Source organism: Misgurnus anguillicaudatus, chromosome 4, assembly GCF_027580225.2.
Source record: "Misgurnus anguillicaudatus chromosome 4, ASM2758022v2, whole genome shotgun sequence".
NCBI lineage: Eukaryota > Metazoa > Chordata > Actinopteri > Cypriniformes > Cobitidae > Misgurnus > Misgurnus anguillicaudatus.
The window spans coordinates 11,269,876-11,284,501 of record NC_073340.2 but is presented as its reverse complement, the minus strand read 5'-3'; the positions used below and the strand labels follow the sequence as shown (position 1 = coordinate 11,284,501).

The 14,626-nt window shown below is 39.4% G+C and overlaps 1 protein-coding gene across 5 annotated transcripts in view; it reads right to left on the bottom strand.

Moving 5' to 3' along the window:
- exoc6 (exocyst complex component 6) overlaps nucleotides 1–14,626 on the bottom strand; it is a 64,938-nt gene that overhangs the window by 44,698 nt on the left and 5,614 nt on the right. For all 5 annotated transcript variants that reach the window (XM_073866680.1, XM_073866682.1, XM_073866684.1 and 2 more), the window contains exon 2: nucleotides 2,677–2,848. In XM_073866680.1, the coding sequence (XP_073722781.1) occupies nucleotides 2,677–2,848 (172 nt within the window). The remainder of the gene's footprint in view (nucleotides 1–2,676; nucleotides 2,849–14,626) is intronic.

Sequence of the window (14,626 nt, the reverse complement as noted above, 5' to 3'; positions counted from 1 at the left end):
CTCAAATTTACTTGGGATTTTTGAACTTTGGTTGTTCCTCTGGCCCTGTCAAACAATTCAAATCAATGACCCAATTGACCAGTGGTCCCTTGTGGATAACTTCAATGAGCTCTATGTGCCAGTCATTGTATGAGGGAAATGCGGGGAGCGTTTTCTGGTAATTAAACGTTCGTTTTTCTTTTTCCAAGCTGAATGCGAACGCTGGGTGGCTTATTTACATCAAATGCGAAGACCCCGTCACCGCTGCGCTGGCACAGAGCCGCAGGTGCGGGGACGCACGGCCTCAAACTTTCCCACATATTACGTCTCATTAGGTCATCATAATAAGGAAGCCCATCTTGGGTTTATTAAAAATCGCATTGATTCCTAAACAAAGAAGCCCAGCGACCTCTCAATGATGCCGTATGTGCTCTCTTGTTATCCAAATAAGCTTCATATAATCTGGTGGCAATTACAGGTTTTGGTGACCTTCTCCTGTGCCATTTGGTGACCATATTTCACTCTGGGAAGTGGAAAGAGAGCTAAAGAGAACTGGCGTGTCATTCAGGTTCAAGGTCAGGGGAGTGTTACTGAACCCTACGGTCGAATAACAAAATCATCACAAATGAGATCTGGTCCAAACCTTCTTCTCAGAGGATACAAACTAGTTCCTAATAGATACAGAGCTAAACAAACTTCTGCTTTCTGGAAAACAGCATTACATAAACTGCTGTATTCTCGAACGTCTTCAGTAAATCCATAGCAAACCAAAAATCTGTTCCCTTCAACTCCCTAAACACCATTTAAGATTATCATTACAATTATAAGAGTGATACAATAAGTATAAAATAGAGTCACAGAAACATAGATGCCTGAAAATAGTCAGCGTACACAATGCGCGTAACGCAAATTTCATCATAATAATAATAGTACACTTTGTACACGCAGGTCGCACATGCGAATATTGTTTTCTTGCAGTAATTACTTTATCCACAAGGTGGCAAACATGCCCGGGGGGCGTCGATTCACAAGGTAGTTGATGAGCAACTGCATAAACAAAATGGGCAGAAATGCGTGCAAGCTACATCAATATATGAGAAAGTATGTACCCTCATTTATGCAACTGTACTATGAAAGAGTACAAAGATGTTTACATGAGTTTAGACCCTTTAGATTTACCTAACTGCTCCTTACGGACCCCTGTAGGCCAGGAGCAGTACTGCATGTATGTGTTTGAGTCAAATAAAGTTTTGACCGTGGGTTCACACCAGCCGTGTATGAGGCATCAAAAACGCGTCTACCGTGTTGAGTTTGAATTTGTGCGTGTAAGCCGCGAGTGAAATTCTAGTCATCGAGACATTCACGTGGAAATTCGCGTCATGGGAGGGCCTTCCATAGGCTTCTGAGACTCTGATCGCTTCCTGTAATCACGTCACTACTAAATTGCAAGCTCCTGATTGGTTAACGCTGCGCATTTTTCCGCCAAAGTTCAATTTTTTCAACTTGCACGTTTGCCGCGGCAACGCTCAATTTGCATCATTCGCGCTGCGCTAAACGCCTCATTCGTGCCACGAGACCTCCAGACGCACATCAACACAAGTCATTCACATTGACTTAAAGGACCACACCCAGATTTTGGGAATTTAGCTTATTCACCATATCCCCCAGAGTTAGATAAGTCTATACATATCTTTCTCATCTCTGTGCGTGCTGTAACTCTGTCTGACGCAGCCCCTGCTAGCTTAGCTTAGCACAAAGTCTGGAAGTGAATGGCTCCAGCTAGCAAACTGCTCCCAATAAGTGACAAAGCGATCACAGCGATCTTTTAACAGTTTACATACTGGGAACTATATTCTCAGAAGACGAAGCACTGCTACATGGGCGGAGTGATTTGCTTGCAGCACCCGAGAAGCCCCCTGGTGAGGAGCAGAGAGTTCGGTCAGAGTTGTGCAAATCACTCCACCCATGTAGCAGTGCTTCGCCTTCTGAGAATATAGTTCCCAGTATGTATACTGTTTAAAGATCGCTGTGTCTCATATCACCTTGTTATTTGTACACGGTGCGACCACACAAATCACAACACACAAATAGGAAAATGTCTGCATCACTCCGTCACCCATTGAGAGCAGTTTGCTAGCTGGAGCCACCCACCTCCAGTCCCTGTGCCAAGCCAAGCCAGCGGGGGGCTGCGTCAGACAGAGTCACAGCACGCACAGAGATGAGAAAGGTATGTATGGACTTATCTAACTCTGGGGGATACGGTGAATAAGCTAAATTCCCAAAATCTGGGCGTGTTCCTTTAACATTGAAATCACTTGCGCTTGACATCCCTACCGCGGCTGGTGTGAACGCAGCATGAGGCTCTGTGTTCAACTGTTTGTAAAACATGAACTACACTTCCAACTTTACTGGATGAACTGTACAAATACATATGAAGAATATGCATATGGTTGAAATAAAGTAGTGCATTATTGTTTAGTAGTGTGTATTTTACTCAGGTTAACAGAAACAACTTTTGATTTAAAAAATGAATTACTGAATAATTAAATAAATGTTTTTTTAAATGCTGAAGAACTACATTGCTCATCCATGTTAACCATTGTAGTTAAGTAATATTAACAAACAGAATACGGTAAGCATTTAGTAGCCCTTGGCGACATAGTAATGACATCGCATTTTTTTCTCATTTCTACTCACCATAAGCTTCTTTGCATCTGCTCGTACTTTCAGCAGTTCTGTGATGGCATCAACAAAGCCCTGATGATGAAAGTTACACATTTTCTCGATCTCTCTGTCATGGTTACGTATTCTGGCATCGAGTTTCTCCATAAACCTTCGGTGTGCGTTGGGCTGATCATCGTACACAGATCTACAAAACAGAAGAAAAACAAAAAATTAATGAATAGATACTATTTCAAATAAACACCAGTCTGCAGAAATCCTTTATTTAATGCTTTGTGAAATACATGTGATACACAGAAGTGTCCCAGATTTCTCCATCTGTATTTCTGAATTGCCTTTAAGTTATTTAATCCTCATGTGACAATTCACTGAATGATGAAAATTTGCCATTCATCCTCAATACTCATCCTCAGACCATACAACACGTAGGTGAATTTAATCCAATTGAAGGTTACGACAATACAGTTTACATGCATTCTAAACGTTGCAATCTGATTAAAATGTTCATTTATATCTACATTCTATAAAATCCCAACCAAATGTCTGCACAAGCACACAGTTAGGGTTGCCAGATTCACGTATCAAAACCATCCCAATGGATATTCAAAACTAGCCCAAAAACATCCCAATGACTAGGGGTGCACAATAAATTGCATGCAATTGTCATGCGCATCTAAGATCCCCTTAATACATCATGGGGGGAGCAAAATCCTTACCAAAACAAAATTACAGGGTTGCTATTTTTCATGTTTTCTGGGTTGGTAGAAACACTGGGGACCCAATTATAGTACTTAAACATGGAAAAAGTCTGATTTTCATGGAATGTCCCCTTTAATAAAAAGTTGCAACCAGAAACATTGTATATCGGAAATTTTAATTGCTGTTTATACTGTATGCCCGAAAATAACGGGAAACAAAGCCTATAATATTAAAATACCAATAGTTTGTTATTTTCATTTTTATTTTATTAAACGACACAATATAACATATGTATGCATATTAACGTGTTTTACTTGTAAGAAAAACATGAATTTATGATGTTTATTAGTGGAACTGAAGGTTGGATTAAACTTGAAACGCACGTGATCGTTGTCATCAGTGAGGCGACCAATCACGAAGAGCTGTATCGTCATCAGAACTCAGTGCAGCTGCTCTGGAGAGGCTGCACAGGCTGAGCCAGTCGGCTACTCTCGAAACGCTCTTGCAGTACTTAAAAACCATATGACACTGTCACGTGCCTGCAGCGCCAGCTCAATTCAGACAAAATTACTAACCGGCATGCACTGCTTCCATGGGTCTGCCGCCGATGGGTCTGAGCAGCGTGAAGTCGAACACACCTAATGGCTTTGTGTAGTAAATGCTGCTCCATCTGAAAGCAGTAAACTGGCTTTATTGACAGGATGCGCATGACAATTGCATGCAATTTATCGTGGAGCCCTACCAATGACTATTCACAGCCCAAATACCAACGAAATCCTTTCATCTTTAACCTGCATACATCTTTAATTTGCATCCAATCAACCTCAATCGTATTGATTAAGGTGTTTACATTAAGGCTTTTCAATACGATTGAGCCATCAATACGATTGCAAACAGATTATTTGGTTGCACGTAAATGTAGTTATTGTAGTTATTGGACCCGAATGTAAACGGCACCGACGTGTGTTGTCTGATGACAACACCAAGGTAACCACTAAAATGTGCATTTAAAATTGATTAACAGGTCTGGCACAATGAAAATGAACCTTCCACCAGCCACACGAAGTCACAAGCACTCTTGGCAAACAAAGGGAGGGTTGGAAAAGGACTCGATGCACACATGCATATAATTCGAGTCTTCTCGGGTCTGTTTGGCAAAAACACATTCTGACTGACTGACAGTCCTGCATTACCATAGTTTTTGCCCTCAGCAAGTTGTACGCTGTCCGCCATATCTCAATAGTAATACAGCATTGTGTCAAGGTGTATTCACAGAAATCAGATCTATTTTAACTGATAACGCTCACTGTTTCTTTTGGTAAGTGAGTTAGGAGCTGTAGCTCATTGCATTTAAAGGTTCAACCTACGCGTATAAAGTATGCATGGTTACAAAAATCCGGTGGCGCATGTACAGTGCACTGCGTACTAATCTGGTGATGAAATCTGTGTCACGCGAACTTTACACAGACCCTGACGTATGCTTGAAAACGGAACTATACTTCTAGGTTTAGGGTTACGAAGCGCATCTATAACATGAGTTCCACTTTCTGTTAACATATGACTCACCAAGCGGACAGTAAAAAGAATCACAATCTCGATATATATATAAAAATGCAATCTTTCTAAATGATGGTGATTCACTGGCATGTACAGTATTTCCTAGGGATGTCCCGATCCGATCACGTGATCGGAAATCGGCCCCGATCACGTGGTTTCAGACTCGATCGGAATCGGACGTTACCTCCCGATCAGGACTCGGATACATATGCATATGCAGGGTTTAAAATCCATTAAGGTCTCGCTCCGCGCCAGTGTACGCGCTGCGCTGGTGCGTGTGAACTGATGAGAAGAGAATAGGCTTGTTCGACTTCATGCAGCGCCACAACAACCGGCAGCCGGATGACGTCTAAGTTCCGCGAGAGCGATTTAAAAGCAAACTCCTCTGTATGATTTCGCGGATCAGTCTCGCGGTAGTTTGACGTCACCCGGCTGTCAATTGTTGCGGCGCCGCATGAAGTCGAACAAGCCTATTGACGTGCTTTCAAATTCATTCATAGGCTTCACACTCGTGCGTGCAAGGAACCCACGACAAAACCGGGTTTTTACCGCTCATTTAAACGACGTGTTGATCGTTTTTGTCACCATGTGCTCAGACGCAGCTCCGCGTCTCACTCAGAACCTCAAGAACGCGCATTCGCGCAGGATACTGTAGAGATGAGAGATAGAGAGAGAGGTAAGAATGGTGCCCACGTCGAGAAAACTTAATAGAAATCTAGAAACAAAGTATTAAAGTATGTCTAGCCATGTCACTCATCTCATTACAATATGTTAACTAGATAACTGGATACAACAGATTGTATAGTTTAATAAAATAATGTATTTGATTATACAGATTAATTACGACCTAACTATAGGTATTTTATAACTAACTGCTGACCAGCTTAGGGAATCTCTATGGCTAATTTATAAGATATATTGCTGAATCAGTATGTTGTTTTTCTTGTTAATTGAGTCTTTTTGGGTAGTCTATCTTATGCCTAGAATTAGTCAAGGAGGTTGATTCTTATAACTTCCTTCAAAGTTTGATCAATTGTGCATAATGACATGTGCAACAAATGCATATAGGGTGTCAGACTCATAGATTTGCATAATTTAAAGTTCAAGTTTTAAAGTTTGGGTCAACATGTGGCACAGCTTTAAAACTGAAACTTATAAAATCCTATCAGAGGTCCAAAATGTCATTGAAACACACCAGTGGCTTTGCCGTCATCAGGATTTAACATTATACCCCTCGAACCCTCCCTCCCAACAGAGCATCCCCACAAAACAAATCCCAATTTAACCCCTGTACATATACTATATATATTCTCATTATTTTTTTAAACATCTGTAGTTATGCGCTGGCACAGAGTTAGACTCTTTTGACTCCACACAGAAACAGCAACGCGTGCGGCATGACATAAGGAACATCCTGGTTCTGTTTTTTTCGCTCTTATTTATTCTTCTTTTATGTATTATAGAAGTATCGGATCGGGACTCGGTATCGGCAGATACTCAAAATCAAATGACTCGGACTCAGACTCGAGGGCAAAAAAACCTGATCGGGACATCCCTAGTATTTCCCATATTCAGATGCTGCATTAACGTGATAACGTATTTATATTACAAGTTAGAAGTAGACCGAATAATCACTATGTAACTCATCTTAAGGGGTCTAAAATAAGTAAGTCCTGTGTAGCACATTTTTTACTTGAGTGCAATAAATGTTTTTGTTAAAAAAAAAAGAAACGTGTGAGAGAATTGTGATTTCATTCCCCATGGAGAAAAATTGTGATTCACATTTTAGCAATAGTAGTACAGCCCTATCATGGAGGAGACTTCTGCATAACTAACACAATCCACAACATGTCTCTCAGAAAATTATGTACAAACATACTTTTTTCGTAATGTTACTTCTGTTTAATCATGATGAATAAAGGCACTTGTTAATGCTTTCCACATCTCCTGTGTCAGATAACGGTAGGCCGGTTCTCCTCACGCTGACTTATCAATCTAACAGCACATTTATCAGCAGCTCTGTTATCTACCACTGACCTAACTGTCTGATTATAAGAGTGAGAGCTGCCTTGGTTGACCAACAGATGGATCTGTACTTTAACTCCAGATGGTCAGTCCTGAAGACTGCTGAGAAGAAGCTGAGATGATTCACGGAGAGTGTTAAAGGCTGAGATTTAAACGTCTTCAATTTTAAAATATCGCGTAGAAAAGTCACCTAAAAATTTGTAGACTACATTTGAGTATGTCAACCAAATATGTTTAGGTAATACTATGGAAACATATATACCTCAGTACACTAAAACTTTTTTGTTGTTATTTTCAACCTTGGGTCAAAAAGAGATGAGCCCAGTCCCTTGGATTGTAATTTAACATGGGTTGTTTCCTCAACCCAAAATCTGGGTTGTTTTAACCATACTTTTTTTGTGGACGTAGTGTCTGTGATGTCACCAGTAGGATTGTGAGGAGCCCAAAGTAGGCGGAGCCTTTACCTGTCACTTAAGCGGTCATAATTATGTAGAACTTTAGCCTTAATATATTTTAAATGAGTTACATAAAATTCACCCCCTCAAAGTTGTCATGAAGGGCAAAATTAACTATATAGACCAAAAACACTATTTATATCAGGCTCTAAACATATTTATTTTGTTGTTAGCATTTTAACATGGGGCCTATGGGAACTGATTCCCTTTTGGAGCCAGTGTCTAGTAGCAGCCAATCAAAAAATGTCAGTTTAAGTCACGTGTTGGATTCACGACAGAGACCTGAAGGTTGCCCCCTGGTTTTAACCCATTGCTTCCTCAAATATAAACATTTTCTGGGTTAATTTAACCCAAAGGATGGGATTGTCCCTTTTTTTGAGTGAACATGCAATAAACAAGCAATGTCTACAAAGTACACATTTTTTCTTTCTAAACCAGACACATGAGGCTAAAATTACAACACTGTTGTGAATGATCCATCTTTACTTCTCCAAGCTCGCCCTCTTGTGGACAACAGTGAATAAGACACCAACAAAATCCCATTAAAGGTATAGTTCATCCAAAAATGAAAATGTTGTCATCGTTTACTCACACTCATGTTGTTACAAACCTGTATGATTTTCTTTGTTTTGCTGAACACAAAAGCAAGATATTTGTAATCAAGCAAGAAACAGAAGCACCATTGACTTATCATAGCAGAAAAATACTGCTCACAAACGGTTTGGTTAAAACATTGCTCAAACTATCGTTCAACAGAACAAAGAAATGAATACAGGTTTGTAAAAGCATGAGGGTGAGTAAATGATGGTGAACTATCCCTTTAAAGCGCTTGCTCTAGCACCCACAACTTTCGGTCAGCGTTTGCTCAATTATCTCCGATAGTTTCACCTCTTGTCGATGTTTAAGTCTAATTCTTTTTGATGTGTATAAACTAAATCAATATACTCTCATTGCAAACCTATTGAACTATTGCTAGTAAATTGCAAACACCCCCAATGCCAAAAAGAAGGTTTAAATTAAATACGGGTCGCCAATAGCAACACCACCTCAACGTCTAGACTGTGAATGACAACCTTTAAAATGACAGACGTACACCGCGCACTAGATTTTTAAGGAGTTGTATGCAGTTGAGAAATGGTCACTAATAAATGGTCTGTCTGCAGAAGTGTTCCTGCACATTTCTTTATCCCTTCAGTGTGTATGAAATTGTTATGCCAATAAAATACAGTATGCAAATAACAGCACACTTTTTAATAAACAGCACAACAGTGTAGGGCTGCATAACGATTAATCGCGACTAATCATTTGCAGAATGAAAGTTTTTGTTTACATTATATAACTGTGTGTACTATATATAAATACACACATTTATGTATAACTTTAAGAAAAATATATATTTATTTGTAAGGTATTTATATTTATATATAATATTAATTAAATATAAATATAAAAATGTATATACACATGTAAATATTTCTTAAATATATACATGCATGTGTGTGTATTTATATATACATAATTATTATACACAGTACACACACACTTATATAATGTAAATTAGGGGTTGGCGATATGACCAAAATCTTCTATCACGATAGGATTCATTTTATATCATGATAACGATATGTATCACGGTAGAGTTTTTTATGTTTTAATAAGGTTAAAATCTTTAATACCATAGAAATGTTCATAATTCTCACAAAAAACATATACAAGCATAGAAAGAAGATAAAAACAAACAAAACTCAAGCTCTCTGAAGATAAACAGTCAATGATATAAGAATGATAATAAATAATTATGCATGTATGTATGTATAGGCCTATATATATTTTTATTTAAGGTAGAAAAGTGATTTAATCAGGAGCAGTGATAGATTTTCTCTCAATGCTGTTTGATTAACACGAGTGACAGACAGGAGCAAAATTAGGTAACTTCCCCTTTAAGACCAAAGCCCGGATTCAATACACTTTTACACATGCACTTTCTCTTTTAGCTGTTTACTTAATGAGCAGCGGTCGCGCGACTTGCGCGCTCCTCACAGACAGAAAGAGCAGCGGTCGCGCGACTTGTCCGCTCCTGACACACAGAACGAACGCACGCATACAGATCTGTTGTCTGTGTTTCAATGGCTTAAAATAACTTGTTTTAAATCTGCAGTGCTTAAATACGTGTACAAACGTTACGTTTTCGCGACCACGCGCATAGGAGCGTGATGTGGGCACGTAACCTCGATAGAAACGATAATCCAAAATCTCTACCGGTTAATTATGTCTGCCGGTTTATCGCCCACCCCTAATGTAAACAAAAAATTTATTCTGCAAACGATTAGTCGCGATTAATCGTTATGCAGCCCTACAACAGTGAGCTAGAAGATAAGACTTAAAATCCATCAGAACCTAGAAGAACAACAAAAAATAAAATCAAATGTTAAAATGATTCAATGATTCAGTTTAAACTAACTTAAACCTTTATAGTTTTTTATAAGACCACTGGTATCTCTTTCCTGCTACCCTGATGGAAACTGCTGAGGGTGAATTTCTACTAAAAACACACAACACTTCCGTGTGTGTCCACTTCCTCTACCTTTCACAAGGTCATATTACAGCCAATAATGGAATATCCTCCTTTGTGCTACACACACACACACACACACACACAAAGAACGAGCATGTTCACGACAGGTTTCCTCCTTCCTGTTATTCAATTCAGCCCACTGAAGAGCTGTGAGTTCCGGCCAAACGCCAGGAGATACAGAAGGAAACGGCAACACACACGAGAAAAAGTCAAGTATCTCATCTTACGACACAAAACACACAGATCATTTTACATCATCTTTTGTTGATTGCCGAAACAAAACTACATCCTATTTTAACAAGTGCTTGAATGATGTCGTGTATGTGTGTGTCCACACCTATTAACCTAAAAAAAAATGTAGGTCTTGATCACCTGATGGATCCTAATTGATCAGCTTGCAGTATGATTTGCAATATTCAAAATATGTCTAAACAAATAAAATCTACTTATCAACTCTTCGCACCATATGCAAATATATGATAATGTTAATACAGGGAAGTTCAGTGTAGTTCAGTGTATGTGGCCTGAACTGAACAATCCGGTGCATTTCTTTCTTCATTTGTGTATCAACTCTGGTAGAGCATTGTGTTAGCAGCAAAACAGGGATAACACACACTGATAAAATGTACCTTGAATAGTGTGTTATAATAAAGTATGTGCCAAATGTGAGCGAGTATAAATAAAGCAACAATGTCATTCATACAGACAATTCAATTCAATTGGGACGTAAAAGTAAAATGTTATGTTATTAAAATGGTATTTCATTGGATTGTAATGAAGATTAATAACTCTTACTAAAAAACTGCAGAAAAAGACTGGCTTAATCAGTATCGGCAGAAAAAAGCATTTTATCCCACTACCAGACATCGGCCAATTGTTTAAAAACAGCTGATGATAAAGGTAGAGATTATATCCCGACAAATGGACAGAAAAATGCATACTGTGTATTAAAGCAATAAGCCCCAAGAAGCAGTGGGTTACCAGTGCATTTTATAACAGCTAAGGGGCGTTGTTAGGCACGATGCAAAGCCTCATGTGCCCTCATAATCTTTAATAAAAAACGCAAATCTCATCTATTTCAAACGACCCGACCGACCGCGACCCGAATATCATTAAAAATATTTTTGGATGACTCGTAACCACAGGTGACCGCAGGCACCCGCTCATTTCGGGTCAACCCGCGCATCACTGCTGGGAACTACATGCTCATTTTCTCGTATTTTAGGCGTGGTTTACTAATGCCCAGAGCTGTTTATTGGGCGCTACGAATGTCTATCAAATGGTCTGTACGTAGCTTATAGCCGGTCGTTTCAATTATACCAGATGAGCGACATAAATTCAAGCGTCAACAACTTTTATCGGGTACGTGTGCACACAGGTGAAAGCTATGCAACTAAACCGGTAGCTGTATATTGATGTTGAAAAGCAACACAATTTAGTGGCACTGTGACAATTATTATTATTATGATATTAATAATACCACTTACCATTTATAAGTTAATTGTACTTCGTCGACGACGATGCCTAGCAGGTTGGTCCTATAAAACTCTGTAGCTATCATGTCTTGCCATATACAAACATCCTTCTTGGATATGAAATTGTTTAACCCCAAAAGTTGCTCTTTTTTTTAAATAAACTTGCGTTCAAAACTACTTTGAACACTATCTAAGGCTGCATCGAAAAATAACTTCGCATCTGCTGCTGTGTTGGATAAACAAAACTGCTTTGGTGTGTCGCATAGACGTCATCATCGTCTTGCTCCCCGTTCTGTGATTGGTTCCCTATTTCAGGAGAAAAATTGGTCCATGGTTTCCATGCTAGACTTGCAGTGTGAATAAATTTGCACTCAAGGCAGCATGGGGAAACCCAGGCCACAAATCTCCTCCCCTCCGCAAAAGATCTCTCTTTACTTCCGGTCATATGGTATGCTGGTGGGCGGGGTCTAGGAGAAGATTGCTGCAAATAAAAAAATTTGCTATGTCTGACATTTTATTTCACGATAGCAGAATATATGGTCATACCACCCAGCCCTATTGGCAAACATCCCAACTATCATCATGAAGGCTAGCCTATCAGCCATATAACTAGCTGGGTTTCTTTTTTTATTGAAAAAAAGAAAAACAAACAAATGCAAATTAGGTGCCTTTACAAGAGCATTATAATGACATCAAGCCCCATGTTATATGGGATTATACAACAGTTCTTTCTGTTTCTCGAATCTGATTGGCGTGCAATATTCTACTGATAATGGCACAGTAACCGCTTCACCATTTCGTATCATTCCGCCACCTGCTGGTCATTTTAGTATTAGTGGCTCATCTCTGACTGGAAAAACTGCACGCACGCACACACACACACAGACGGCACGCGCTGTTTTAAACACTCTCCGTGTGTCTCATTGAGGCTGTTTACACTTGGCATTAACATGTGTTTTCGTCCATCGGATCACAAGTGGACGACGTTAATGCCAGGTGTAAACGGTGTTCAAAACGTTTTGAGCTCGTCCACTTTCGACCACTTTCAACCACATCCAGAGGTAGGGATGGGCGATATGGCCTAAAATCCATATTGCGTTATACATTGCAGCCTCTTGCAATAGCGATATGTATTGTGATATAATAATTTAAATAGACTCGTTTCAGAACAGGTTATATAGACCCTTACAAAAGCCAAACTGCTAAAAAAGTAAGTAAAAGTAAACCGTTATGGCCAGATTAGTCTTGTTACCTCTCTTAGCTGGAACTTTTGCCTGACACACTCTACAGCAGGGGTGTCCAGACTTTTTTGTGTGGTGACCTACTTTTAAAATGATAAAGCCGACAAGATCTATCTGCTAAAAAACACAGTTAATTATTTTTATAACACTAAACACTTTAAATGCTTGTGGGGACTATACTGCATATATATATACTGCATGTTTCACAATTATTAGACCATAATGCCAATTTCCCGCGTGGAGCAGCAGTTAACTTATGGCTTAAATCCCAAAAATAGATGTTGCATCTGTCTTTTTCACGAGTTCCTCTGTTTCGCTGACGCTTTCATCCATGTTTATTCGGCTGCAGCTCGTGGCTCTAAAGTTCGCGGGTAGATTGTGTCATCAACACGCATTATCGCGATAGTGCAATAGATTTAAAATCTCTATCGTATGCCAATTTTCTATCGTTTATATTGCATATCGTTTATATTGCCCATCCCTATCCAGAGGTGGTCAAAACGACTTTCGATCGGATCGCTTTGGAGTTGCGGAACGCACATGTGGTTGAATGCGTTCGAACAGCCACACGCGACCGCCTTCTCTCCGCCCATTTATCTAATCTGAGGTATTAAACACAAGTTTTACGTCTTTTCTGACTTCTGGCGTGAACATTCGGTGAACAGCGCTATTTTTAGCCTTTCATTGATAAAACTAAGCGGCTGATCTCCGTAGTTTCGTTTTGAAAGCGTGTGAAAGTTGCGCGATCCTATTTCATCAATTGCGCTGAAAATTCAAAGAAAGCTCTTACATACTCATGTACAAAACACTGTGCAGCATGGTTACTTGCTAAACAAGCAGTGCACTCCGACATAATATTAGTTTGCGTCCATATAAACTCATAATTACTCCCGCTCGGGTTTGAATGACAGCAGAAAGACTCGCCCACCGTCTCACAGACCACCCCCTCATAGTATTCAGCACAGAAGCGGTCAAAAGTGGACAAAAGAGACGGATTTAAATACTAGGTGTAAACGTAATGTGTCTCTCTCATCCACTTGTGATCCGATCGATGAAAACACATCTTAATACCAAGTGTAAACAGCCCCTAAAGTTCACTAGCTCGTGAATCAGTGTGTGAATCACAATCGGAAGGCCTACGGCCTCGTGCCTCTGGCCTAATCACAGCCGTGATGATATAGAGCTAAATCACACTCCTACTCGAGCGGTATTGCTTAAATAACAACGTCAGCTGACACAGCTAGATGATCAGTCACGTAGGTTTAATGTTCGCTACGTCAGAAATTCAACAAATGCGTTTCAATCTCCCATTTTTCGTCAAAAACCACGAACGCAAAAACGTTTTGCTAATTAAAGGATTTTTAATTGGAATTTGGCGCTCCCATCACTCGTTTCTTATGCAATACTTTAAAATGCGCAAAAATCAGTGTGACATAATATTGTTTATCAGCACAACCCTAGTGTGTGCGTATTATTCTGATGACGAATTTTGCATCATCAAAATAGTTGTCAGAATAGCGTCATCACTTCTAGCTTTGGAGGGTTTTGCATCTGAGCTCTTCATATTTTAAAAAAAATTTCTTAGACATCAGTGTCACTGAACTGTTGTCAGATGAAGGTTACATTTAAATCTAATTTAAAGTGTGATTCAGCTGGAAAATCTGCTTTCAATTTACACAGGGACTGCGTAAGATAAAGCTCATTTTGCTGAGACTTACAATTATTACAGTAAGGTAAACTACACAGTGAACATGCTTGATAACAAGACTGATATGTCTGGAATGAGAAGCAAAGCAGTGATATGTGTCAAAACAGTATTTGTAGCCTCAGGTCATGATGTATGAGGAGAGGTTTGCATGTTTCGGGGACTTTGTAGGAAGCTCTCCACAGGGTTTTATGTACACCCTGCTGGGTTTGTACATCTTCAATGAATCTTTC